The sequence below is a fragment of the Calonectris borealis genome, chromosome 5 (assembly GCF_964195595.1).
Source record: "Calonectris borealis chromosome 5, bCalBor7.hap1.2, whole genome shotgun sequence".
In the NCBI taxonomy this organism is placed as follows: Eukaryota; Metazoa; Chordata; class Aves; order Procellariiformes; family Procellariidae; genus Calonectris; species Calonectris borealis.
This window is the reverse complement of record NC_134316.1, coordinates 7,424,338-7,451,515: the sequence shown is the minus strand read 5'-3', so window position 1 is coordinate 7,451,515 and position 27,178 is coordinate 7,424,338. Positions and strand designations below refer to the sequence as shown.

At 39.7% G+C, this 27,178-nt stretch overlaps 1 protein-coding gene across 10 annotated transcripts in view; it reads right to left on the bottom strand.

Annotated features, from left to right (window-relative positions):
• Positions 1–27,178, bottom strand: part of MNAT1 (MNAT1 component of CDK activating kinase) — a 129,015-nt gene that overhangs the window by 45,215 nt on the left and 56,622 nt on the right. For 5 of the 10 annotated variants that reach the window (XR_012673770.1, XR_012673771.1, XM_075150871.1 and 2 more), the window contains exon 6: positions 25,698–25,823. Coding sequence is in view for 6 of the 10 variants with exons in the window: in XM_075150871.1 (XP_075006972.1) it covers positions 25,698–25,823 (126 nt within the window). In the remaining 4 variants the exon portion in view is untranslated. The other 5 variants (XR_012673769.1, XM_075150870.1, XR_012673772.1 and 2 more) reach the window with 5 other exon arrangements.

The following is a 27,178-nucleotide window of genomic DNA, read 5'->3' as shown; positions in this document are numbered from 1 at the left end:
CAGGTATATCAGTATTTGCCTGCTAGCAGAAAGAGGTTATTTTAGCACACAGAGTCCAGAAATACCAGCTCAAGGTGCAGCGTTCACACTTCCCACCTTGTCATCCCTCCATTTCCCTGTCTCCAAAATGACATTGCCTTCCTTCACCTCCTTCCCTCGGCAGCAAAAAGAAATAACAACTGACAGTCTTCTCAGAAATCTCTCAAGTGCAAAGGAGGAGGAGAAAGGAGACTGACACCAAAAATGCACTAGTAGGGGAAAGAGGAGCAACAGCTATGCCACAAAAACATCCCCAGGCAAGAGACAGAAGCCAGAGATTGGGGTCATTAAAACTTGTCCAGACAAAGCATGTTTCTGTACTAGAAGCAGCTGGACTAGATGATGTAGCCAATCTATTTGCTTTTTTAATTTCTCTCTGCTTAGGAACTTACTTATCACCACACTACCAGAACACAGCACACGTCAGATAACAGAAATAGTAATATTTATGTGCTAAGTTTCATTAAGTCAGTTTGCAGCAATGTTATTTTTATTTAATTCTTTTCACCATCGGGTCGCCCTCCCCAGTGCAGCCAGCCTGGCGTAAGGAACTCACGGCTAGTTGAAAATAAACCGAGCACTGTGGGATGCCAGGGCATGACGCTGCTAAACCACGTCCTGAGCATCGCTTCGATTGTATGCAGCACGACAGAAAGGTTAACAAAGACCCTTTTTGATACACCATCATCTGAATGTGTAATTATCCAAATGCTTTCAAGTGAATGTTAAAACAAAACTATAAGTTCCTTGAATTCTTCAGTATAAGCAGTCTTGGGAAATGATTTTACTGTTAAGCTCACAACAGAATTCAGGTTTTGGAAAGATTTCATGTTAACAGAAATTCTTACAGAACAATATTAATGCAAATATCTTAGGCAATGTGATCTGAGCCAGAAGCTGGGTGTTTTGGTGTTTGGTTTTCCCCCCCGCCCCCAGTTTTCATTCTCCCAATTCACTATTGACAAATCCATGTCAGCAATGCTAATATGGCTTTCTGATTCTGATTAATTACTTACTTTGACTACAGTAATACTCAGGAAAAGGAGAACGAAACTGATAGATTTGGAGGGCTCAGTTAATATTATTTTAACCTTTACCCTCCCTGTCTTCCACAGCTTTTTTAAATAAACACAAAGAATGTCAAACTAAAATGCATAATTCCATTCTTTAGCCTAAAATTCCTATGCCAGTGAGGCTTTTCCAAAGACTTAAATACCTGAAATCAACTGCTCTTTCTTCTGTTCTTGAAAATCAACAACAAATCTAATTTTTTTACTCTATTATGAAAAGTGCTATGGGGGTATCACAGTACCGAAACAGAAAGAGAACAAATGATGTGACAGAAACCAACAAAATCAATGTAAGTTTTCCTGTTGATCTCAAAAACAGAATCTGATCACACGTGGCAGGACAAAAGACAGAGGATTGACACACACACCCCCGGGGTAGAAGATTTCAAATGCCTAGTAACAATCTGACCAAGTTTAGACTTTTTTTTTCCCCTCTACAGTAACTTAATTTGATTTTTGAATGCCAAAACAGATTTAAAAGATGTGCTTTCTTTAGGAATGGCAGAAATACAGCAAGAGATCAACAGCACCAAAGCAGCTATTAACACAGTCACATATATGTGATTTGTTACACACAAACAGGTACCTGGGAAATTAACCACGGAGCGACATGGGCTAAATCACCCTATCAGTTCTGCTTGCCTCCAAAGTTTTCCTTTACAACTTTCTGACATAAGTAATTACCTAACCAGACATATTTTTAAGCTCCTGCCAAAAAGCCCCATTTCTCTAATCTCTCAAAAGAAAGCCCATGTCCATCTAACGTGCCGAAATACAATTCTTCTGGGTCAGCGCCAGTACCAGGAATTAGCGACTACTCTTTTCACAGAAACGCCTGGTGCCCTTTCTTCACATCAATGGATCGCGGTGCCTGTTTGGTACTGTCCTCTCTAGCGCTGGCTGCTGAAGCTCAGTTAGGATTCAGGGGATAGTCTGGATGTTTGCTGCAACGAGTCACTTGCTTGTTTTCAATGGAGACTCCAGAGTTCTGGCAGGAACTGCCAAGCTTTCCTCAAAATCTCCGGCACTGTTCAAAGGACAGCCCGGTACACAAGACAGCATTGTTTTTGCAACAAAGAATTAAAACATAACAGCATTTTCATGTAACTAATAAGCCCACAGGTCACCCTCTTGGTTTTCAGCACTTGTTTCTCAATCTTGCTCCCAACTGGGTCTCAGCTCCTAAGCACTTACTTGCTTTTGTGCAATGCACCGTACTGTACGCAGAAGTTCAACTGCTTCTGCACCTTTTGCTCTGGTTCCCAGGACGCAATATCTGTTTGGCCACTTACAGCTAGATTGAAGAGTCATGCCATGAACTGGCTGCTGTGTGGTATTCGGACACCCTGGGAGAACCAACTGCATTTGCAAACCTCACTATCAGCTCACGCATTCTTCTTCCTACTGTGGCTTTCACGGGGCTCAACGTGGCCCTTCTCAGTGTACAACCGCAGGTTCTTCCCATTTTTCAGTGATAAACTTTCACTACTGGTGACTCAAAATCAATGTTCTGTTCAGTTTGTTACGCCAGTTCCCAATGTGCTATGTCAGTAATATAGCATTAAGCAGAATTAAGCAAACTTTTGTTGCGTCTCTATCATCAGACTTCTGGAGCCTTGATCATTTTGATTTGGCTATCCACAAAGCACAACCTCTGCAGTAGCCAGTCTAATCATAGGATTAAAGGCTTTAATATAATATTGTTTTAAATACCCACATTAAGAGCCTAATTTTTCAAGGGATGTGAAGTAGAAATCAATTTGACGAATGCCACTTTGTGTATCATGACATAACGTTAAGAGAGGGACAGACACACTAGTGGAGGTCAGAGCACAGCAACAGCTAAATATGAGCCGGCAGTGTGCCCAAGTAGCCAGGAAGGCCAACGGCATCCTGGCTTGTATCAGAAATGGTGTGGCCAGCGGCACTAGGGAAGTGACTGTCCCCCTGTACTCGTCACTGGTGAGGCGGCACCTCGAATGCTGTGTTCAGTTTTGGGCCCCTCACTACAAGAAGGACATGGAGGTGCTGGAGCGTGTCCAGAGAAGGGCAACGAAGCTGGTGAAGGGCCTGGAGCACAAGTCTTGTGAGGAGCGGCTGAGGGAACTGGGGTTGTTTAGCCTGGAGAAGAGGAGGCTGAGGGGAGACCTCATCGCTCTCTACAACTGCCTGAAAGGAGGTTGTAGCGAGGTGGGGGTCCGTCTCTTCTCCCAGGTAACAAGCTCCCAAGGACAAGAGGAAACGGCCTCACGTTGTGCCAGGGGAGGTTTAGATTGGATATTAGGAAAAATTTCTTCATTGAAAGGGTTGTCAAGCATTGGAACAGGCTGCCCAGGGAAGTGGTTGAGTCACCATCCCTGGGGGTATTTAAAAGACGTGTAGATGTGGTGCTTAGGGACATGGTTTAGTGGTGGACTTGGCAGTGCTAGGTTAATGGTTGGACTTGATGATCTTAAAGGTCCTTTCCAATCTAAATGATTCTATGATTCTGCCACTCACCGACCAGTGACAATTGTTTGAGTCTTGGTACAGCTGAATCTACTGGTGTTCCTATTTTGTTGCAGTAAAGCTAATATGATCCCTCCATTATGCAAGAAAATTATTTAGGATTTCCTGGAGAACAGTGGAACCTGCAAAAATTAGCTGCTTTATTAGTAGAACAGAAGCTGATAAACAACCATATATTGCTGTACTCCACTATCTGCTCTTTCCTGGGATCCTCTGAAGCAGCTCCCCACCATCCAAATAGCCACAGCTATACAGTTTTTTTTTTTTAAGTAATGTAGAGTCTGATGGATGATTTAAAAAGAAAGACTGCTTAAAATAACAAAACTGAACAGAAAGCTGACCTCAGTCAGTGGAAGATGAAAAACTCTGTGTGTGTGTGAAAATCAGAGACATATTCCCTGTTTTACTGAGCCTATAGCCTAGACCCAGATAAATGTTGATCAAGATGCAGAACACCACATTCAGCATGGCTTATGTCTGTCTGATAAAGAAAAGAAATAAAGTGAGATTCCTTGAATAGCTATGTTTTAAGGAGGGATTTAAAGGTTGATAACTTTCTGGCAAAAGAAAGCAGGGAAGTTTTCATAGCAACAGGGACAAAAAAAGGAATAAAATATGAAGAAAAGGACAATAAAGGCAGATGAAAGGAAGAGTATGAACAGAATAGGAAAAACAGGAAGAAAGAACATCAGAGTGAATTATTAGAAACAGGCAAAAAGATAAAAAGGAGGAATTTAGAAAAACTGAAGTTTAAAGTAGAAAAATGAAGAAAGCGTCATCAGGCATTAGCAGTACATGATACACCTTCACAATATTTGTGGACTACATTTACATTTGTGGACAAATTTTAAATGAAAACTGAAACCTGTTAGCAATGTATTTAGAAATTACTGCTTTTAACATAAAGTGGAAAGTAGTTTATTTCTAGGCTTTTTTCCTCATTTGGATGCAGAGCATGCACGTAGACATTAGCCGTTTATTCTGGGGACAGGAAGAGACACACTGCAAACGTAACACAGTTCACGGCACTCTTTTGAAAACACACATTAATTTTGTCAAAGTAAACAAAAACTCCCTGGGGCAGAAGCAACTGTATTTTTAATCTGCACAAAACATACTCTTTTGTCCTTCCAGAGAGGTTTAGCTTCTTTCCGTGCAAGTTTCCATCTATGTTTTAAGTGCCTATATCAAAATGATGCTTAAATCTGAACCACAGACACGACAGCTTTCAAAGTAGCATATACTTCCAACGGCACCTGAATTTTTGCAGCACTTTGGACAGGATTCACAGAACTTCACAAGATCAGAAACACTATTTGTAAGCCCTGTCTGATCCCAAGAGCATTGCAGAAAGAGTCCCTCCAAGTACCCAAGAACTACCACAGCCTACCGCATTACTCTGCTTTCAGTGGCTACGGCTTTGTAGCTCCTTGAAGCACAATAACCAGAAACAACTATGGCATCCTTAGAACAAGGAAAAAGGAATGGTTCCTGCCATGAAAAAAATCTACAATCTCACTCGGAGAAACAAAAGCTGGCAGCAAAACAGTGATACAATCACATGGTAATTTTACTTAGTCCTAGAAAAATGCTATTTCTCCATTTATAAAATAAAGAGATGCTTCATCTGTTTTATCTTGTTCACTGGCTCCTTTGTGAACCCTTTTGCTAAAATACTTGTATTCAAATAAAAAAAAAAGCAAATGTCGCCACAGATTCTGAAAGAGGAGACTGCTGTGAAAGCAACTGCAGCACAAACATCAGATTTCGAGCAAGTTAGAGAGGCTGCCCAAGTATTTCCTGCTATAGGCTTAAAAAAGACAGTTTTGCCTTAAAAACACCACTTCCATTGTAGAAAGGAAGATTACTATATGCTCTGACATAAGTAGTGGATAAACCCACATCAGCAGAATGCCCTGAAGTTTAGTAATACACAACACAAGGAAAGAAATCACTCAAATGCGGTGTGCTGAAGATCAGGGCTTATACTGACATCGCATGCCATAGCTACTTTCTGCTTCTTGGGAAACACCACAAACAAGCTGTAATCCAAGAAAAAGGAAGCCCCAAGAACAAGTATTAAGAACATGTGTTAATCAAAGGATTAAACATATAGCAAGGTTTTCATTTCTTTGACTTTCATATATTATTTCCATACAGTAAAATACGTACTAAGCTCTCCACAGATGATGCAAATGTCTTACCCCGGCTCGGGGCAGCTGCTGCTCTGAGAAACAAACCAAAATGAGCTGATCATTTGAATTCCCTTAAAACTCATAATATTCGGCCAAATAAAGCAAAGTAGAGCTTACTATATAGTTTAACAAGCCATGCCCAACATCTTTGTGCACTTAAATACTATAATTTAATTAACTTTACCTGTAAGCTTGGGGGGAGCTTGAGGGAGAAAAAAAAAAATAAACTACAAACTCATTTTCTCCTCAACTCTGAATATAGTTCAGGGTCCAAATCCCTATACAAGAAGTAATAAAAATAGTTTGGTTTCTGGTAGCAGTAACAAAAACGAGGGCAAAATTAATTCTTACACTTTTATGGCAAACAATCTAAAGCAGATGTTCGAGAATAAAAGCGAGATGTCAAAGTAGTTAATAAGAGCTTTTCAAAACCAAACACAACAAGACAACTTGCAGCTTTATGTGCTTATATAAAACTCTAAATCATCTCAGTCAGCTTCCACCCTTAGCCCTTCTCTATTCTATAAAACTTCACAATCACCAAAAATGTTATATTCAAGTCTAAACCACCACAGATCGGTGTCTTCTGAACGAACACACATGCAAGTGAGCTTTGCTCATCAGAGATCAGCTGCTGAATCAGGGCCCTTGTGAACAGAAATGCATTTCCATGGTTTGAATACCCAGGATCTCTGGAATAAAGTCCCTGTCTTTAAGAGACAGAACACATTTTAAAGGTATCTAAAAAAAGTTCAGACTGTATTTACACTTCCGCTAGAATACTGCAGTTTTGAGACAGAGATCAAACTTCACATTGTAAGGTCAAAACCAACATAAGCATTCCTTAGAATCAGACTTCAAATAGATATTTGAAGTTATCCACACTTTCTTGTTTGGGAGTTCAAAGAATTGCTGATCATAAAGCAAACTTGAAGATATTAAATCTTCTAAGTACAAATTTCTCAAAGACGATGTGTGCATGCAGGAGAATTGAGTCCTTCCATGTTTAATATGGCAAAAAGTTTGTATAAGGTAACCATAAGCACATCCTTTTCAAATGAAACTAGCTTTTATTGTGAACACGAAAGACACTGTGTTAACTTAAAACACCGTTCACTTAGATGTGCTTTCCAAAAGGCCTTAAGCCGGATTATATTGATTTAAATAAAGTAAATTAGGCAAGTTTTTGCACTCAAGCTTCCCACACAAGTAAGATTTGCCAAGCCTTTTGAGTCTAATCAGTGGTACAATCATACAGGTACACAGGTGACTGACTAAGCGCACACACACACATACTTCTAGACTCACCAGCAAGAGCTGATTTTTGGCTGACCACAAAGAATCGCCTCCTAAGCCAGTCAGCCCAAGTCTCCATCTACCTGGAAGCCATGCATCCAGCAACACTGAGCTACTGAGCATCCGCATCGCCGTTCCACTTCATTACATGAAACACAAACCCGTCGCTACAGGCATTGGGGTAACTGATACCGTATCACTGAACTCAGTGGGAGCAAATCAGAAACTCTAGAGTACGTATGAATAATAATAGGTTTTTGTGTTTCCTTTCCCACGTCCTGATGGTTTGGAGGGGTGTCATCCCCCCCTCCTTTGCTGGACTATAATCACATTAATTTCATTGTGCCAAGGCAAGCTGTTCAAGAAGCTTTCACAGCTCGTTTGGCTTAATAATCCACGGTGGGGTTTTTGGGTTTTGTTTTGAACTGTCCAAGATTTGACAAGAAAAAGAAAGTGAAGGCAAGATGTATAACTCTCAGGAAAATTATATTTTCAGCAAAAGATGACAAGGCTGTATCTAAAAGCTTTAACAAATCACCAAACCCTTTAAATCACCAGCAGCCTAAATAACTTTGCTCTAGCTCTGGACAAAAGCTTTTATCAATTGGTAATATAGGGAAAAAAACATGTTTTGTCCTTTGGTTTCACATTAATCTTGGGTCACAGTTAAAACATGACACTGCATCAACTGTTCTCTCCCCTGTCTCCTTTTCACAGCCGTTGCTGCGTCAGCTGAAACATTCATTGCTAGGACTGAGCATTGATAGCCGGCGTGTCTAAGAGACCTACAAGGAAAAAAGCCTGCCAGAGCCTAAAAGCAGCTCACCTTACGAAATCGCCTCCCCCAGCAGCTATGCTGGTCCGCTCTAGGGCATTAGCAAAAGTAGGGAGTTGCAGTGACTGTTTGCTGCTATCAAGTCAAGGAAATTCAGACTTTGTTTAATCTTTCATATCTTAGATTTAGACCAATACTAAAAGGCAACCCTCAAGCGCTACAAAGAGCACCCTGTAATTCATAGAAGTAGTTGAGTCACAGCAAACCAGGAGCCCAGCCAGGATAATGCATCGCTGAATGTACCTACATTTGTTTCTGTCAAGGGCTAAAGTTTGCTTTTAATTATTCATAATGCTTTGTAATGTACTTGGATGCATATATATTGTACATACACACAGCAGATTCAGTTTTACAAAAAAAAAAAAAAACAAGTCTCATTAATTAGAGCGCTGACTGCTGTGCTCAAATACTGTGTTTTTAAATGAGATGCTTTTTGTGTGCATAAGTTTTTCTGTTATGTATGTATACACACACAGACACACACGCACAAATAATCAAAGGCATGAGTTAAATAGTTTTTAACAAATACTATCACTGAACATTTTGCAAGACCCTGTAATGCCCCAGTCCTATGCAGATTTACACACAGAATTCATTTAAAGGCACGCCAAGGTAACAAATCTATTTGCTATCAGGAAATTTTATCATACACTTACTTGGGGCTTAGACCCAGATTCAGCAACACTGATTCAGTTTAGAAAACTACAAATGATTCAGCTTTAATCACACAAAGAGCCTCGCAAAGTCAAAGCGGCAGTCACATACCGATTACTTTGTTCTGGATTGTGGCCTACAAGTCCAGTCCAACAAAGCCAAGCAAGCCTGAACCTGATTGCGTAAACTGAGCCCATCCGCTTCCCTGCAATTACCTATGGCAATAAACACAATGGTCTAGGAAGCAGAGGCTTGCAGAAACAGGCCTCCAGAGAAACAACCAGCACCCTGACGACTCCACTCTCTGCTCCTCGTCCTTCCGTAGACTATTCCAACAGCTCAGAAGTCGAGCAGCTCACAACCAGGTATTAGACGCCAGCATCTCCTGTTGCCTGGTCCACAGATCTGCCAGGATACATCGATGGGCCCTACGGACTGAAATGCAACGAGGACAAAGTAACAGAGCTGAGAGTTAAGCCAAGAGGAGTACATGCTTGCTTAATTTTAAAGCACGTGCTTAAAAGTTTTCTGCGTCAAAGCCAGGATGATCCATATCTTATGATATCAAGCACCTCTGCCAATTTTAGATCAAAAATTTTATATGACTATTTCAGTGATGTCATTAACTAATCCACAAGGGCAGACTTTTGCTCAATACTCAGGATACATATAGTAAGATTAATTTTACCAGGCTAGTCAAGATGCATGGACCATTTTTGAAGCAAAGACCCACTGGTATCGGTGTGAGTTTTCTTACTGATTTAAAAGGATACTTGACCATGCCTTTCTAATTGAAGGTGGGCATCAAGAGACTAATACAATAATATTAAGAGAGATTTTAACAAGTATATAGGGCTTCCGAGTAACCTCTCAAAAGTAGTTATTTATTACATAAATCAACTTAATTTTATTATCTGGGCCCCAATCCCATGGCATACACACATTGATGAAAATAGTCCCACTAGGGACTATGAGTAATGGGATCCATTACTCATACTAAATAGATCAAGCATCCTTAGAAAGCTAATTTACAGAGAAAGTTTCCATATTTCTCTAATCATGTATTTAAAACCTTAAAAGGAAGAGAGTAAGCAATTATAAATCATGCAAACACACATACTCAGTAATCCATGTAATTTTAAAAAGTAGACTAGAATTCTACGAAATGGCTTACTGCAATAGCCATTGAATTAATCGTATTTACTTCAGTGTCTTTTTTGAATAATTCCTAACTCAGCATTTGACACTACACTTGACATTTGTCTTCCTAGTTAAAAAAATTGCAAAACGCACTGCAGACAAACCACAATCCTTTGTAAATTGATGTTCAGGGGCGTCATTGTTTATTGATAGGGTGCACCTAATCACATCAAAACAATAAAAGAAAACTTGCTTTCTTTCCAAATGCACATCAGATTTCTTTAATCTGTGCATAAATAGAAAACTGGTGGTTTGATGCAATCCGCACGGTGCCATTTAAAGCATAGCACATCACAGCACTCAAGTCTTTTTGGAAATACCTCTGCTGCTCAGCAGCACTAGCTTTCCACCAGTTGCTGCTCCACATGCTATTGCCAATCAGCTGCATTTGCTGTAGCGCATTCCAAAGTTTACTAATTAATCTCTGCACTAAACCCCACTGATGGCCGGTTGCCATTTGAAATGATCATCATCTTTTATTTAAAGACATAGTGACCCTATGGTCAAACTCAGACCTTATTTGTTTAAAAACAAAAAAAGTGTGCGAAATTTCAGGTAATCCACTTCAGTATCAATGAGAGTTTTTTTAAACTGGATAGCGAGGCAATTGTTAATGCTTTGAGAGTGTTTATATTAGATACACTAAGTTATTTCAATGTTAATTGTCAGGAATCGAGCAAGCTCTTTTGACCCAGGAGCTACATTCAGCAGAGAGTACGAGACGCAAACTTCTGGAAAAGAGACCATTCATTTCTTGCAAAACAGCATACATGCTTTGAAGTCATGTGTTTTAACGATTCCAGCTTATTGCTACATTTCATATGAGGTTTTAAATATTGATTTCACCCAGTCCAACCTCTCACACCATTGTTACAGGCTGCTCTCATTCAGTGGTGCACACTGGCTCCGTGACCTTCACAATGACCTCTACAAAAGCAGTTGTGCATTTTACTGTGGTGTAAATCCTCACAGACAAGTCGAACCTGTTCTTTTTGGCATCCAGCCCTTCAGATGAATACTCTGCGGAGATTTATTATGAAAGGGGAATGAAGGGGCATTATTGCACAACATTCATCCCTCGCATACGGCTAAGTTCCATCTTTTACAACTTCTGAAGACTTTTAAATAAACAGATGATCTTAATTACACAAATCGTTCTTGCTTCTCACCAATTTTCTATAATTAAAATTCACTGTTATTTCGAAAAGGTAGACATGCCCAGAAAAAAGCATATGTGCTAAGGTGTTTTATGTTATTATTAATAAGTAATATTCATACTTCCTGTTACTATACACGAGGGATTAGCGTTTCCTAGCACACCATTCACTTACAACACCGAAGTATTATTCCACATTGTAGCAACACACACTGCCCTAAAAGGGTCCATTAATTATTTTTGTAATGCCATTAAGTTGCTGCAGGATATTAGACTGTCTCCATAAGAAATACACTCCTATGGTAAAATGATTAATGACGAAGTTTGCAGATTTTTAATTAGATTTCAGAACAGTAAGAAAGTATTTACAAAGTTATTTTCCGTGGCCTTAGCTTAATACTTTGTGTGCCCTTACGCAAATAATTAAAAAAAAAAATTTTCAAGATTAACCAAATCAAAAAATATAAAAGCATAAAGAATTGTGAAAGGGGCAGATTTTATAAATTCAATTAATCTGCCAAAGCGGTCAGAGTAGTAATCCCATCATTCACATTATCCACATTCCTTCGGGTTTTCTTCAGCAAAACGTGCCCTGCTAGGGAAGGTGAGGAAACCAAAATAAAAAACACTCAAACAAAGTTGCATTGATACTCCAGTCCGAAAATCATGTTCAAACTGGCTTTATCTGATAGTCACTTGGTATTAACCGGAAATGAAGTATTTTGATTGAAGCAGATATTCCCTGATCTAAATCTCTGAATTCCTCTAAAAAGCTCCCTCCCCCCAACGTCAGCTGTCACGGACAATTGACAATGCACACACACATACCTCCAACTGCAAAAATAAAGAACTGCTGTGTGTGTCTCTCCCTGTCACCCACAGGCGATGTCAGGTATGGGTTCTCTCTCCCCTTCCTAAAAGTCTCAGCTGGCCATTCCTCAGCTTTCCTGCTCCTCCTTTTCTGCCAGCAAAATCAAAGATAACAGAATGCACAACAGAGAAAATTTCCCCACACAAAAATATAAGAAAATACACTCTCCTCCCACCTTTCCCAGGTCCATACTGCACTTTCACAGCTCCAGAGCTGCAGACAGAGGTTTCCCCAAACACAATATGCAGCAGTGGTTTTTACCGTCTAAATTCACTTCCCACCTGTAGATCCTTCTCTCCTACCTCCAGCATAGCCCAGTCCTTCATGTCTAAGCCTGATGCTACCAGTGAGATGGAGCAGAGATGGGCTGAAGATAACAGAAGGTAAACCAGCATGGTCATGTAGTGTTGTATTTAACAAAGATAAAGTATCCTGAGTTCACGTTTTGAAAAGCTGCAGTTGCTGTGTACTTTGCCTCTTCGTAAATAAAAACAAACTAAATAAAAATTAATTAAAAGTGCAGCCACATTTATACTTTGTTCTTCATGACAAACAAATGATACCACCACTATTTTATTCAGGGTCCTTTATTTAAAAAAAAAATCCAAAGGTTTTCAATTAGGAGATAAAACAGACTCAATGCCAAAGTTATACCTCAGCATCTCAGCTGCAGCTGGAGTTTAAAAGCAACCAACAGTTAAATGGGTACAGCACTCTTCAAGAGTATTTCTGTTACCTTAAAAGTGACATATCTGTTTAATTTTTTATTTCAAATTCACTTACCTAACCAGACACAAAATAGTTAAAAATTAGCATAAAGCAGGTGCTGTACACAACACTTTTAATGAAACTGAACTGATACAATATTAAGCTTAAGTATAAACTGCACCTTAAGGGTTGGTTGTTTTTTTACCCCTTATTCCAAACTGATTTTAGAATTGCCTGATTTGAGATAAATTCTTGGCCTAATCCTCTCTAGGCTTCAGATCCTATGTAAATTAAAATGGGAATTTAAGCTCAAGGCATCATCCCACAAAGAGGCAGATTAGGGTGAATAAGTGAAAACTGAATGGGTGAAGACAAAGGAAGCATGAAGTTCCCATTGCAATCCCCTCTAAATCCTCCCATCAGCTCTCAAGCCAAGCCTTCTTCCTCCCCCCGCCCCCCGCAATGAAAGAAAACCCTAATCATGTTTTACTGGGAACAACCACAAAGGGGAATCCTTGCTGTGCAGGCACGGCCAACATAGTGCCAAAAGACCTTGAGCACCAGGATCTAGACGTCAAAGATCTGTGCCAGGATCTCCTCTCTCAAGCAGACAACACTGAAGCCCTCCAACTCCATCCATATCAGAGTTTGTGTGTGGCTGCTGGAAAATCCAACAATAAAACTCCACAGGTTATCCCTTTTCTGAACTTGCAGTCATGATCTGGCTCAAATCCTACTCCAGATCGAAGTGGAGAAAAACGCTGCCACTCCCAGTGTCATTACTGTCACGCTCTTACAGAAACTGCCACCTTTTTGGAAAGGCAGTAAATTCTTCAAATAATTACTAATCGATTGTTCAAACTTTGCTCGTCTGAACTCAAAGGGCATATCGCAGGGCAGCATTACAAGCTGGACATCTTTATATATATTCTTGGATGTATGTGGCTTGCGTTTTTATGCTAGCCATGTACACATGCCCACAGGTACACAAACATCGGCAGCCCTAAGCCCCGGTGCCAAAGACTGCTTAACGATGGCGAGGATCAGATCAGCCTACATCCATCCCTTGTAGATCTGTCAGCACGTCTACACGGCACAGACCAGCAGCTCTTGTTTACTTGAGCACTGCCTCTGACAGTCTTGCAGAGATCACATTTCTGTGATTCTCTTTTATGCTTTGGAGAAGAGAGCAGCACTGTATTTATTTATGCCTCTCTTTCAAGAGATGAAACAGGAGAATGGACCTCAGACCTAAAAATATATGCTGCTTTCCTCTTGTGCACAGCCCTCAGAGTTTTAAATAGTTCCTCCCTCCAATCTACTTACCTTTCTACTGTCTTCCAATTCCACATGTACCACCTTTAAGCGTACCATCTGTCTCCTGCAGGATCTACCTCACCGTCCCAGAATAATACAAGAATCGTTATTCTTGCACAAACCCATCACTTCATTTTCTACTAATCATTGCAAATGTTGCAAGTTCCAGTTTCCTGGCCCCCATCCAGCTAATTTAGATAGATGGTTCCACATGTGCTCTCTGTCCTTCCATTTCCTGCCCATACCACTACACACATTTGTTTAAGTGAGTCAAAGCAGGTTTCTTTGTAGTCATAATATTCTTATGTATTTTGTATTTTTTTAAAAAGAGACTGCATAAAATACAACCTATTACCATGCTATTATCCGCTTTGCAAGAGGCGGAGGATTTTACTGCTCTGCCACACATTCTGCTGAACTATAACATAACACGTCACAAACTACACCTGAGCCTTGCACTTCCCTACAATACAAGAGTTACCTGTGTGGCAACTATGTTCAGGTAAAGCAGAACAATAAACTAAAATAGTCAATTCTCCACTTTGATGTAGCCCATTACCCAGGTTTTTCTTCTTTAAAAAAAAAATTAAGAGGAATAAAGATAAGTCAAACTTTCAGAGACCAAGGCACTTCTTCATGAGCATGATTTCTCTTTCATTAGTAGCCAATGCTGTCAATATTCCTTTCCAGCGACACCTTGACTGACACACTGAGTCCAGACTAGGTATATATGGGGAAATTTACCTTTTGATTTACCTTTTGATGTCCAACGCTGATTGCCTAAAACAATATTCCTTTCTCCCACCCTCTGCACCTGAACAAACATTCTTGAGGAAAATTACTTTTGAAGTCTCCTTGGTACAGAACATTGTCTCTTTGATCCAAAACATCTTTTGCTGCAAGTACCCTAGCACAATGCGAGTGCGTCTTGGATGAGTACTGACTATTGAAAACTAAGGCCCCCAACAGCTCCTTTGAAATACATCTTTATTTTTAAATGTATTTTTAAATGTATTTTTAATTTACAAATGTGCTCTTTTAAAGCTCAAAATTCGACTCCTCTAAGACTCCATAGCAAACATTCACTTATCTGCTGTGTTCACGTAGGCACGAGTTAAGGTGTGGAAAGGTGGTACACACACAGACGCACAGCACGGCCTCAATCAACACGCTGAAGATTTTTTTCCTTGTAGGGAATTAAAGTATTAGTAAGGCTGGTGTACCTTGTAACAGAGATTAACACAGAACAGAAGAGGCTGTGGGAAACACAAGTCCTGCATGTACACCCCTGCCTACAGCCAGAACCCGTGTTCACACATTGGGGGTGTTACACCATCCCCTGCTGGCCTCGGAGACCAGACTTCTTACGCTGGAACTGTTCCAGAGAGATGAGCACCAGAACCCCGAATTCCCCAAATCTTTCTGTCCCAGATCTCTCCTATAACTCCCAATCCCATGCAGGAGCCTCTTAGTCCTTCCTAGAAACTCGCCTCTCCCACTCATTCCCACCTTTCTGCCAAATTCTGCCCCAACTCTCCCCCCTCAGAGCGATGGCCCCACGTCCCCCCATGTTCTCTCCAAAGCACCTCACATGCAGGTCCCCACCTGTCCCCCCTCCATCTCACCTGCTGCCCTATGCTTCCCCATCCCTACAACCCCCCGCCCCACCATGACACCACCGCTGCTGCTGCCAGCACTTGATACTGACTTCCCTGCCGCACTTCTTCCAGCGATTACCTTCCACTACGGCCACCCCTCTCGTCCTCCTCTTGGCTCCCCTTACATGACTTTTTAAGTCTGGCAAGAATTTCAGAAAAGCCAGATGTAGGCTGTACTTACCCAAAATTTGTCTGAAGAAGGTCCTGAGAAGAGGCAAGGAAGAAAATATAGGCATATGGGAGATCTTTTAACTGCGCTGCAAGGTGAATCTACTCCACAACATCGGCAAATAGACTATAGTTCATTGAGAAATGGAATAACCAGGAATAAAACTAGTCTGTGAGGTAAGTCTGCACACACGTGCCTAATTGGCAAGTCTCTCAAAACCAAACAGACACGACCCAACTGACCACTGTCTCGGAGGAATCTATGAAGCCATTAGCCCCGCTCTGCCGTTCCAGGTAAACAATAGAGAAGATGAAGGAATGACACTAGACTACTTTGGTCAGCAGTCATAGAAGAAAGGATTAGAAGAAAACACGTAGTGTTCTCACAAATGCAGACAAGTGCTAAGAAAAAGGGATCATGGCAGAAAGATCACACATTCTTCCATGCACATACACAAATTTACGACTTTAGCTTGCCTAAATGGCTTCAAACCCTTCATTGCTCTTACTACAATTCTTTATGTGTTCTTACTGCTCTCTTTAGAAGATTTTTCCTCTCTAAAGAGTCCTCCTCTCAGCTGATGAATGTCATTTCACATCTAGTCTGTAGAGTGGAGACAGTCTATCAACCATTTGCAGATGAAATCAATGCTTTTATTGTTAAGTAACAATTCAGGCATCTGAACTATGTTTTAAAGATCTAAATTCTAAAATATTTAGTTCTGTGAAGTCCTCTTTACACAGTCATCTTCAAGTACATGAAAAGTTCCTACAAAGAGGCAGAGAACAACCTGCTTTTGGCATCTACCCAGACAGAAAATGAACTTGCATGGGCTCAAGGAAACGCACAGTTACAAAGTTTCCCCTAAAATGTAAAAGCAAGGGCAGTAAGTGCTACCAGAGGCTGCCTGGGAGACTGCAGAATCTCCATCTCCGGAGGTATTTTAGAACAGGTTAGACAGGTACCTGTCATGAAGTACCCCCGACTCTGCCTCATAGCAGGGGGAAGGAGCCCAGGACCTCTCAAGACCCCCGCCCAGCATTATGATTATACAATTCCACAAATACCCACTGCAATTTTGGCACCAAAGCTTCTTATTTTACTCATTTTTCTTCCCCGACTTAAAATTCCACCCTTACAGAGACACTTTGTCCGCTCTCATTTTTTTGTATCATCTCTATCAAGACATAGTGAGACTGCTTATACTCACACTTTTAGACAAGCTATTTATTTCTGTTTCACCCTAGCACTACTTTCTGGTATGTTTACTTTTAAACAGTGCATCAAGCAGCACTATTTAACAACTTTTTGCATTAAAAATGTGGCTCAATAACTTTGCACTGCTCATTTAGCACAAACTCTAATATTTAATATTTATGATGTTTGCAACTCTTGGCCAAAGCATAGCATCAAAAGAGCATATATGCACTAAATTGTATCTTGTTAAAAAGATCAGCAGCACTGAAAAAAGTTATATTGGAACAATCTATAAATGTGTTTACATTATATGAATGATTTGCTGTTCCTTCACAAGGCATGTAGGAAGTCAGCACTTCTCAAATGTGTAAAGTATTTCCATGTGCTTAAAGCATGATCTTTCCAAAACAAACAATGATTGAGAAATTTTTTATTATTCTTGATTTCCCTGCCAGCTGTTTTTTTGGACTCTCCTCTCAGCCACCTTCTTTCTTTCAGTCAGAGCTCTCCTTATTGCTCACAGTAACACCTACTCAAGCAATAGCATATTCAGAGCTATGAGACTCAGAAATAAGAAGATCTCTGGCTGATTTAAACAGCATTTTCCTTAGATCACTTTACAACGTGTCTTTGTGCTATCGTAGCCAGTGGCAGGTCTGGCTGTTGCTTAGGATGGAATTTGGGCATCCTACATTAGGACCTAAAGCCCAGTTCCTGCTGCTCTGTCCCAGTGCCTGCTGCCTTACGGGCAGGGGAGCAGGCAACAGCCTGGCTGAACCCTTCCAGCAGCCTCCTCCCGACGAACCTCGTCCTATGCAGCATCTTTTCATGGGACCAAAACAACATGCTGCATGACAGACAGATGTACTTCTGAAATTTGATGGCAAAGAGTCAGGCAAGCAAGCTCTTGGGCAACTCCATAAATCAAACAGGAGATTAAAAAACCCAAACAAACAAACCCCCCAAAAATAAAAAAAAAACCACCCAAAAACCCCAAACCCTAAAAACAGTCACATTCCAAAAAGTGACAGCTAAAGGGTAGACCTGCTCCACTGCTGGCTACAGCCACTTTACTAACAAGTACATTTGTCCTGCTGTTCACTCCTGTACAATTAACAGTGTTGGCACTATTTCATTTACTAAATTCCAGTCATTACAGCTGTGCAAACTTATGGGCCTGATTTGTATTTATACTAATATGTGTACATAAACATGCACTGCTTTAGCCATGCAAAGGAGCCTTAAAGCAAATGAACAAATATTTATTCTAACAGAGCAGTATAAGGGAGCCCAACCGTAAAACAGAATCAGGTCAAGCAGTTCTGATTATGTCTGTCCACCAAACAGTTTAATTTCAATGATGGCATCTTTCCTAAGGCATTCCAAACAGAAATCCTGCAAAGAGACACAGGGAGACGTAGAACTGCATTTTCAAAATCCAGTCTCCTTTCCCAAGGCCAGCATTGTGTAAATGAGGGGAGGAGAAATGACAAATACCGTGATTTACTTTGGTTTTTTTCCCCAAAACATTTCTTACCTATGTTAGGAAAAAAATTCATTAAGTCAACATAATGTGCTTAATGTTTATACACTTTGATATAATAGTAATTACTTAGTAAGGCCAGAACCCAATTAAATGTTCTGGACTTCAGTCTGTGGGCTGGAGTGTACAGGAAGCGTTCTGATGATAGATCACTTAAATAAAGTTTATCTGGCATACACTTCAAAACCAGAATTCAAAAACTTCAAGCACAGTTCTGCATGTACGTGCTTGACTCTTAACAAAACATCTTTATTTAAATAGAGGGCTAGAGATTTAGTACGACAAATGTATTTACTACTGCTAATCATTCTCCATCATGCTACTCGGAAGTTGCAGGCATGTTGTGTATGTAATCCTATGAGATTTAAGTGAGCAATATGTGGATCACAGGACTCTAGATCACTGTTAAAATCCAGCATGTTAACCCTACACAGAATTATAACATTCAGCATTTTTGGTGTCCCTTAGTTCATGCATTTGAATTCCGTATCCATGTATGGTCAGAGATGGTGGAGATCCAGCAGCTGCAATTTTTTCCTCCTTTTTGCTTTTCAGAAACAGGTACCCTTCTCGGCGGATCAATGCAATGCTTATTGTCAAAAACAAGATATTGTTATTGATGACAAAAATTCAAGGTTAAAGCAAATCACAATATATATTCTTACTAGGAATCATGAGAGGGTGCTTAGCAACTGCAGAATCCCACTAGCAGAGTTGGTGTTACAGGGCCACGTGCACCTGCTCTCCAAACGAGCAGCTCCTGTGAATCTCCACTCCAGTGAAGCTGCTTGGCCAGCAGCGCTGGTTCTCTGAGCATCTTCATTCAGAGATCTGCAGGAAAACACTGCGACTCCCCTCTCACCGGCACATTTGGTTTTCCTCTGCAATGGGACCCCTGCTTCATGGGACTGATGCCCAGCCCAGTACGCCTGAGCACTGAGCTGGGATACGCAGACACCAAGGCTGCAAGGGCAATGCAGCAGCCTCGCATAGACTCAGCCAGACTCCTGCTGGAGGTCTAGATAATGCTCAGTGCAACTGAAAATTTTACCATTACATGCACGCTTTCTAAAACAAATACATCTATTCTGAGAGCATCTATATGCCTAAACACACTACTTCCTCTTGAAAATATGCATTGTGATTTTGTTGTGATTCTAAACTATGAAGTGTTGTGAAAAGGGAGATATTCTACCCAGCTGCAAAAAAGAAACGTGCGTAGTATGAGCCAAATGAAGATTAAAAACAAAACACCAATTAAACTCAGGCTGGCATACATCTCAAAGAAATCAATTCCATCTGAAGCATTTCAGCCTGAAGACAGACCAGCTGAGCTAACCGTGAAGGAAGGAATAGGCTTGGGGTTTTTATTTATTTATTTTTTAACTTTAGGCAAATACTAGAAGCACTTAAAAAACAAAAAACCCCCAAACAAACAAAAAAAGAAACAACAAAAAAAAAACCAACAATGACAAAAAAAACCAAACCAAAACAACAACAAAAAAAAACCCAAAACAAAACCCCAAAAAAACCAAACACCACACCAAAACCAACAAACAAACCAACCAAGCCAGAGCAGTAAGAATTGGCAAAGCAAGGCTGGAAGGGTTCTCAGTCACACAGACAGGGTGACAAAGCACTCTCAGGAGCTGCAGAATAGTTGTAGTCTAAACCATAGAGCGACATGCACTTCGCTTACCTCAGAGTACCTGGCATATGTCTAAGCAACTTTGAAGGAGCACAATTGATTAAAAAGGTACTTTGACAGACTTTTTTGTGTTTGGAACAGGATTTTGGATAATTGCTCCACAAGCTATAAAAGAAACAGACTGAAAAACAGGAGCAGCCACTGAGCAGTTGTTTGCACAGGAAGCAATATTGTAGGAAAAGGCAATAATGAAGAACAGTTAATTTGACCTGAGCTGATGAGGTCAATGTTTTAAAAGAAATAGCTCCACATAACGTAAAATAAAAACGTTATTTCCCATTAGAATAATACTGCAAGTGTAACGCTGCACAAAAACTATTCCCTAACACTTGTTATCCTCAGCTTACTGCTAACGCGCATTCCTGAGGTGTCCTGTGTCTGACACAGATCCATTCCTCTGAAATACTGATTCGACTGCTCCCTCCTGCAAGCTCCGGCTGCTTCAGACTGCACATTGCTCTCCCCAGCATTCAGTTACGAATGGCCTGAAACTACAAGAACCGGAATAAAATCCTGGTAATATTCAGACATATAGAAAGTTAAATGTAACATTGCTGCTGTGATTTGGACAGGGAAGCAGAAGTTGAAGCAGATATTTCACCCTTAATTCGCAGCCATTCAGGGGTGCTGTTGACAGGAGATGGAGCCCAGCTCAGCAGAAGAGACACGAGGTTAGGAATTTAGTAGGGCTGGATCCTATTCCTCCTTCCGCTGCTGCTCTGCTGTCTAATCCTGGGCAAGTACATCCCCTCCGGGCATCTGGTTCCCCTCCTTCCCTGACACATCTATTTAAACTGCAAATTCAGAGAGGTAGTGACCATCTTGGTAATGACGAAGCATGTACAACACTCTGCACTAATATTTCTATTATTAAATATTCCCACTGCTATTAAGTAATAAAACAAAAACCATGATAGAAATTAAACGGTCAATGATGCATTATATTAGTTTTGAGGTATTTGGGTATAAAATGTAAAAGGCAAACTCTCCCAAGTGGTAGCAGGCCAGAAGACACCTATGCTCTTTTCCTGCATATTTGGGCAATCCAATTAGAGGTAATTGAGTTTTTAACTACATGAAATTACTTCAAGAATACCATCACTAGAGGCTAAGTCTCCTGCGAGGCTGGGGGAAGGGAGCTAAGAAACATTATAAAACTGGAAGGAACAGAAAAGGGACAGGGCATGCAGTCTGAAACACACTGAAGAGAGCACGCAGCTGAGCCAGTCTAAAGCATTCATATGTTTTACAAACATGTAAATAGCTGGGCCGCAGACTCAAAGGTTTGCATGTTCCCAGTTCAATGAATTAAAGAGGAGTTAAATACATCCACACTTCTATGCGTTTTTAACCACAATGGTAATGTAAAGCACAAATCTACAAGCACCAAAAGGCTCCTACAGTCCTGTAAACACCAGACATAAAAAGAAAGCTAAATTACTGTAATGAAATGAATTCCTGCTGCATTTGCAAACTGCCATTCATGTGCAATGCATATGAGCACCTCTTTTACATGTTAAAATCAGCTTCACATTAAAGCCACCTCCCAACCAGAAATGGTCACTATATTCACCAGGAAACAGAACAACAGTTCTATGGCCAGACCTTAGATTTGTTTTGCACACCCCGATAAGCCCTAAAAATGCTAGAAACATCATTCCTTTCCGACAACCTTTACTCTTTTTGATGGCTACTAAAATCTAAAAAATAAGCATTGACAGGAAACAGTATTTTTAGCACTACTGCAACAATTGAGATTGCCACAGTTTCTTTTGTAGCTTTACACTGATTTGAGATTAGATTTAATAAGACTGTTTTAAATATTCAGATATGCTGAGAGCTTATTTCTTAATACAATGAGCATGATAAGCAGAAAACTGAAGCACCTTTTCCCCCCACTTAGAGGTAAATCGAACTGATTGACTAGGAAGGTATGCTTCAAGCACAGAACACAATTTACTGAAATAAAATTTAAAAGTTAATGAGCAGACTGGAAAGAAAAAACAGCTTCCACTTGAAAGGAGCAAAAACCCCAATTTAACAAAAGGAAAAGCAAAGGAGACCCTATCCCCATGAGCTAATTGTCTGTCTTGTGCTATAGGGGATGCTCTTGCTTAGCTTACAAGTGAAAGACACTCCCTCCTCCCCCTGCAAGTATAGCACCACAGAACTAATATGACACCTTCAATGAGCCAACTTCCTTGAGCATTGCCCAGGAGACTAGAATGGGCATGCCTCTTAATTCAGAAACTGAGAAACATGTCCAATTATCAGTCAGGCTGAAGAACATCTCTGACCAAGACCATCCCAGGAAAAACACTCATGTTCAAGCTGGAAAAAAAAAACATGGATTGCCAAAACTGGCATATTTTTATAGCCTTTGTGTAAACACAAGCTCCGGGTTAGCCAGCATCTCAGCTAGCTCTATCTGGATTCCCTTCTTTTGAAACAAAAATAAGGAAAACACCCACCAGAAAAGGTCAGCAGCCAAACCATCAGGAAAAAAGAAAAGCACAGGGGAAGAACGTACACAGTGATTCATTAAATGTGTGCTGCCGAAACGCTAACAGTGAGCACAAAAGACTTTCTACGGAAACTATACTTAATTTGCAGAACAGTTGAGCCAAACAGACAATTCTAATTAATGCTATCTTTTAAGAAATTCTCAGTACTCCCCTAGAACTGCCCCCACCAATAAAAGTGGTGTGAAGCCCATGGCTTAGAAAGGAACAAAACTAAAGCAATTATAAAGAGTGCTGCCCTTGAAGGGCGGCGCAACAAAAGTTCTACCTATTTCAAGTACACCTATGCAAAACAAATGGGCTGAGCATCTCAGGTTTTTAGAAAAACACTCAACCTGGAAAATAAGCATGTTACAAGGTGAGTGCTCAGGTGGGAATTCACCTCACACTATCACTAGAATACACTGTCACGGATCATCAGCCACACCAAATCATGTACAGTGAGCAGTATTGCTTTTTACAAAAACTAACTCCGTTCTGAGCTGAACAATTTGCATTTGACTACAGTAACTTTCCAAGACGCATCCCAGACCTAATCTGAAAACACCAAGAATTAGAGACTTCATTGCATTCCAGAGTCAATTTTAACAGTGAGGCCAATTAACCAGTGGAACATTGTGAACTTTAGGTCTTATTTGTTCCTTCAGTTCCTATTTAGATCCTATTTGCTTAACTGAAGTTACTGATTCTTGCTACGTTTACTGTTGCACTGTTCCGATTTGGCATGTTCTGTGTTAAGGAGGTACTTACTGTAAATTGAGTCATATCTTAACCTTCTCTTCAACTAGAGGCAGAACGCAGTACAAAGCATGTCCTTCTGCCTTTGAATGGACCTTTGTGACTCCTCTTTGCGTTCTTTCCGATTTTTGCATTCAAAATCCAAATCGGCAGAACTCTTCAGTCCATGAGTCTTCCCAATATTGCATTCAGAAGGAAAAGTCCTTTCCTATTTATTGCTGTACTATTCACATACCCAAGGCCCCCCACACACACGCTGTGGCCAAGGGTCAAATTGGTTTACTTGCTTAGCTAAACTTCCAAATCCTCTTCACGGAGCCCGTTATTTACTCTTCTATTTACAATTTTGCATTTAGCCATATTAAAACACATTTCATTCAAGTGAGGCCAGCTTGAAAAAGCGGCCCTGTAAACTGCCAATTTGTATGTCATCCATAGAAATTCAACATCTGCTTCCAAACACTGAACTGTGTCCTAACAGAACATTCACAGAAATATTCCCATGCTGTGGTAACCAACAACTACTTTAGAAATTACAAGTTAGCCAGTTAATTCATTTATTGTGCAGAATCTCAATATTGTTATTATTGTGTAATGTAATTTCTACATAATTCTAAAAATCAATGTCATGTAATAACTAAATCAAGCACCCTATAAAAAAAAATATGGAAACATTCATCTTTCTCAACAAAACCTGTAATTTTAGCGGTGTAAAATCTGTTTTGCTTGATGTAATCCATTTTCCGTAAATAGTAGTTACCAACTTCAAATATTCCTATCCTTAACTTTATTGTTAACTGTACTTATTCCTAATTTTTTTTTTTTTAATCTAGGACCAAGATCAGTCAGGGTGAGGGGTTTTTTTTGTCTGGGACTGAATAAATTAAATTAGTCATCTACTCACACTTTCTGAACAATAAAGTACCAATCAGTTATCTGGAGTATCCCCTATTATTCCAAACATTAAGATTTAAATGTCATAATGCTAGAAATCTCCTCATCCAAGTCTTTCACCATTCCTGGACAAAGTTTACTTAGGGCTGCAGATCTGAAATATCCACTACCACATACTGCATTTATTATCTATTTACAAATGCATTAGAAAGTACTTCCATTGTCCTCATCATGTAGCATAGCTTATCTTCTTCCTTTTCCCAGAAGACAGGCCAACAGCTTTAAGAAATTCTGACAATATATTTTAACAGCAAGAAAAAGTACAGGCATTCAGTTAGAATATTGTTTAAACAGAACAAGAAACATTTTCTGTCCACTAGCTTTTCTACACAAACAGAAAATATCACAACAAAAAAAAAAAACAAAGCATATCAATCTCCCCCAGACTCTTAGATTTTAAAAGAAAAAGAAAGAAGATATGGTTTACACTACAGGAAAACAAGAAAACAATCTGCACAGCTTTGCACAAGCTGACACTACTTTTGGAAAAATAAGCTGCAAATGCTTCAACATTGTGAACTCTTTGGGGGATAATGAACACAACACAGATATCCCTGACAAAATAAATTGATTAATTAATGGGAGACTAGTTTGATGCAAAGGTTTTTGCTTTGCTGACTTGGTTTGTTGAGGAGCGTGTAGAGTGTGTTGGTTATTTTCAAGACATAATTTACCATTATCAATTTTAAAATACAAAGTCTAAAAAAAGTGCAGAGATTTAAAACAAAACAAAACAGGAAACCCGTTAGGTGCAAAAAAGATCAGTAACTCATGCTCCCACTCCTAAAACCCCCCCACAAAACTTTACATTTCCACAAACAGGCTGATGCATACTTGAACCATGTCATGATAAAGAACAGGAATGCTGACAGATCTTTAGCTGTCACCGTAGCAGTAACATGTTTGCAAAAATACTTGTTGCTTCCTAGAGACCAATAACAATGAAAATAGCATCCTTAACCACTTAGCACCATTTTCTAAATTGTCCATCTCATACTCACAGATTATTCCAGTGCTTAAAGTAAATCTGAAGAAAGTGCAGCCTACTCTTGAACTTCTAAAATTTCATCATCCAGAATTGGTACACAAATGAGACAAATACAATTCAAAGTACACCACAACTTTTCAGGGAAAGAGGGATAGCTTGTTTTTTGACACCTATGCAATGAAAATATTTCATATATTCCAACTAGCAGAATGATGAAATTCTTAGATTAATTCCCAATTACTTATTTAATTGGAAAGGAACAGTCTATTTCATATAATATGCATCTCAGGTTTAAATAACCTCTAAATTTCATATAAGGAAATCCTCAGTCTTTTGAAAGGCATTAAAAAAAAGAAAGAAGCAAGCCTTACCATTTTGATGCCAGTGGAAAATGTGACTGGTTTGACAGGTTTGGGTTTTTCCAGTTGCATTTCTAGCTGAGTAGATCTGTCCTTATGCTGAGCTAAAAGCAATGAAGCAGGAAGATTGGAGCTCTCCTGTAAACATAAAAGGAACAAATTTGAATGCTAAAATAAAACAAACCTTAATTAACACGGCATATTCTTCAAAACTGCAAGCTGTGTCTGAAAGGCCATCACTAGCAGAGCAGCATAATGCTAAATATCCTCTCTATGTGAGAGTTTACAGAAAACAATCATTTTCAGTAATAAGAAAAAGCTGCAGCAACCTCATAAATCAGAGTAACCTGCAAACAACCATTTTTATAGAATCCACATTAAAGACAATATAACAGGCTCCTTATTCCAACTGGCCAATGCAACTATATTTATTAAAATAAAAAAAAAATTAGAACTTAATCAGAGAAGGAATAATACCAAGTAGTGTAACTTGGATCAGATGTTTATCTAAGACACATTCTTTCTACCAATGAACTCAGACCAGTTTGAAATTGTTTCCCATTAGATTTCACCTGAGGCCGTTTGGAAGTGATCCTTGCTCTGCTTTGCACAATGGCACTATTGTAAGTGCAACCAACAGCATATTTATTTTCTCCTTCACCAACTTATTTTTAGGGAAGCCAGCCAATTTTAAAAAAAAATATAAAAAGTAATAAAATGAATAGTTAAGCAAATGAACTACTTAAACTCTCAGAACAGAATTATTATTAACATACATATATGTAACTGCATTCTTGAGAGAGTCTGAAAATTATTGGCCAAGTAATTTTCTAATAAACTAATGTGACTATTCACACGCACACGAAAATCCTTGAGAGACTTCCTAGCTAGAAAAACCGTAAAGTTGAGAGCAGGGAAGAAGTTCAGACGGATTCTTCCCAGACTGCTCTAGCGCAGTATTTTATTCCTAAGGCCCTCAAACGTCACGTATACTTCTGTTTCACAGAACAGCAAATACTGAACTAGGAACCATATTTGCTACGCACAAAACCAAACAAACTTTAATAAACAGGACTGTGATTTTGTTTTTTTTTTACTTATAACAGTTCAGGGTAAGAAGATGGAAGTTTTTAATGCCGCAAAATGCCTTGCTGTTCATGGTATCCTAGAGAAATCTTCTGAAGTGATCATGAAGAAAAGTCATGTTGTACACTGACTTTTCACATCACTCTCCAGTCTGCCTTCCTCTCTATTTTTTGTTACACTCACTTTGTCTTATGACTAGATTGCAAGTGCTGAAAGCAGAAAAATCTCACATGATGAGATCTGGTCCAGAGTCACAAATACAACAACTAAGGCACAAGATCCTACTCACATTTCTGTGATTAACCTGGACGAGGAGAGGGAAGAGGTTAAAAACCTAAATTGTAGTAATAAGAGACGTCTAATTTCTGTACAACTGGGAGAAAATTTGGACCATGAATGCACTAGTT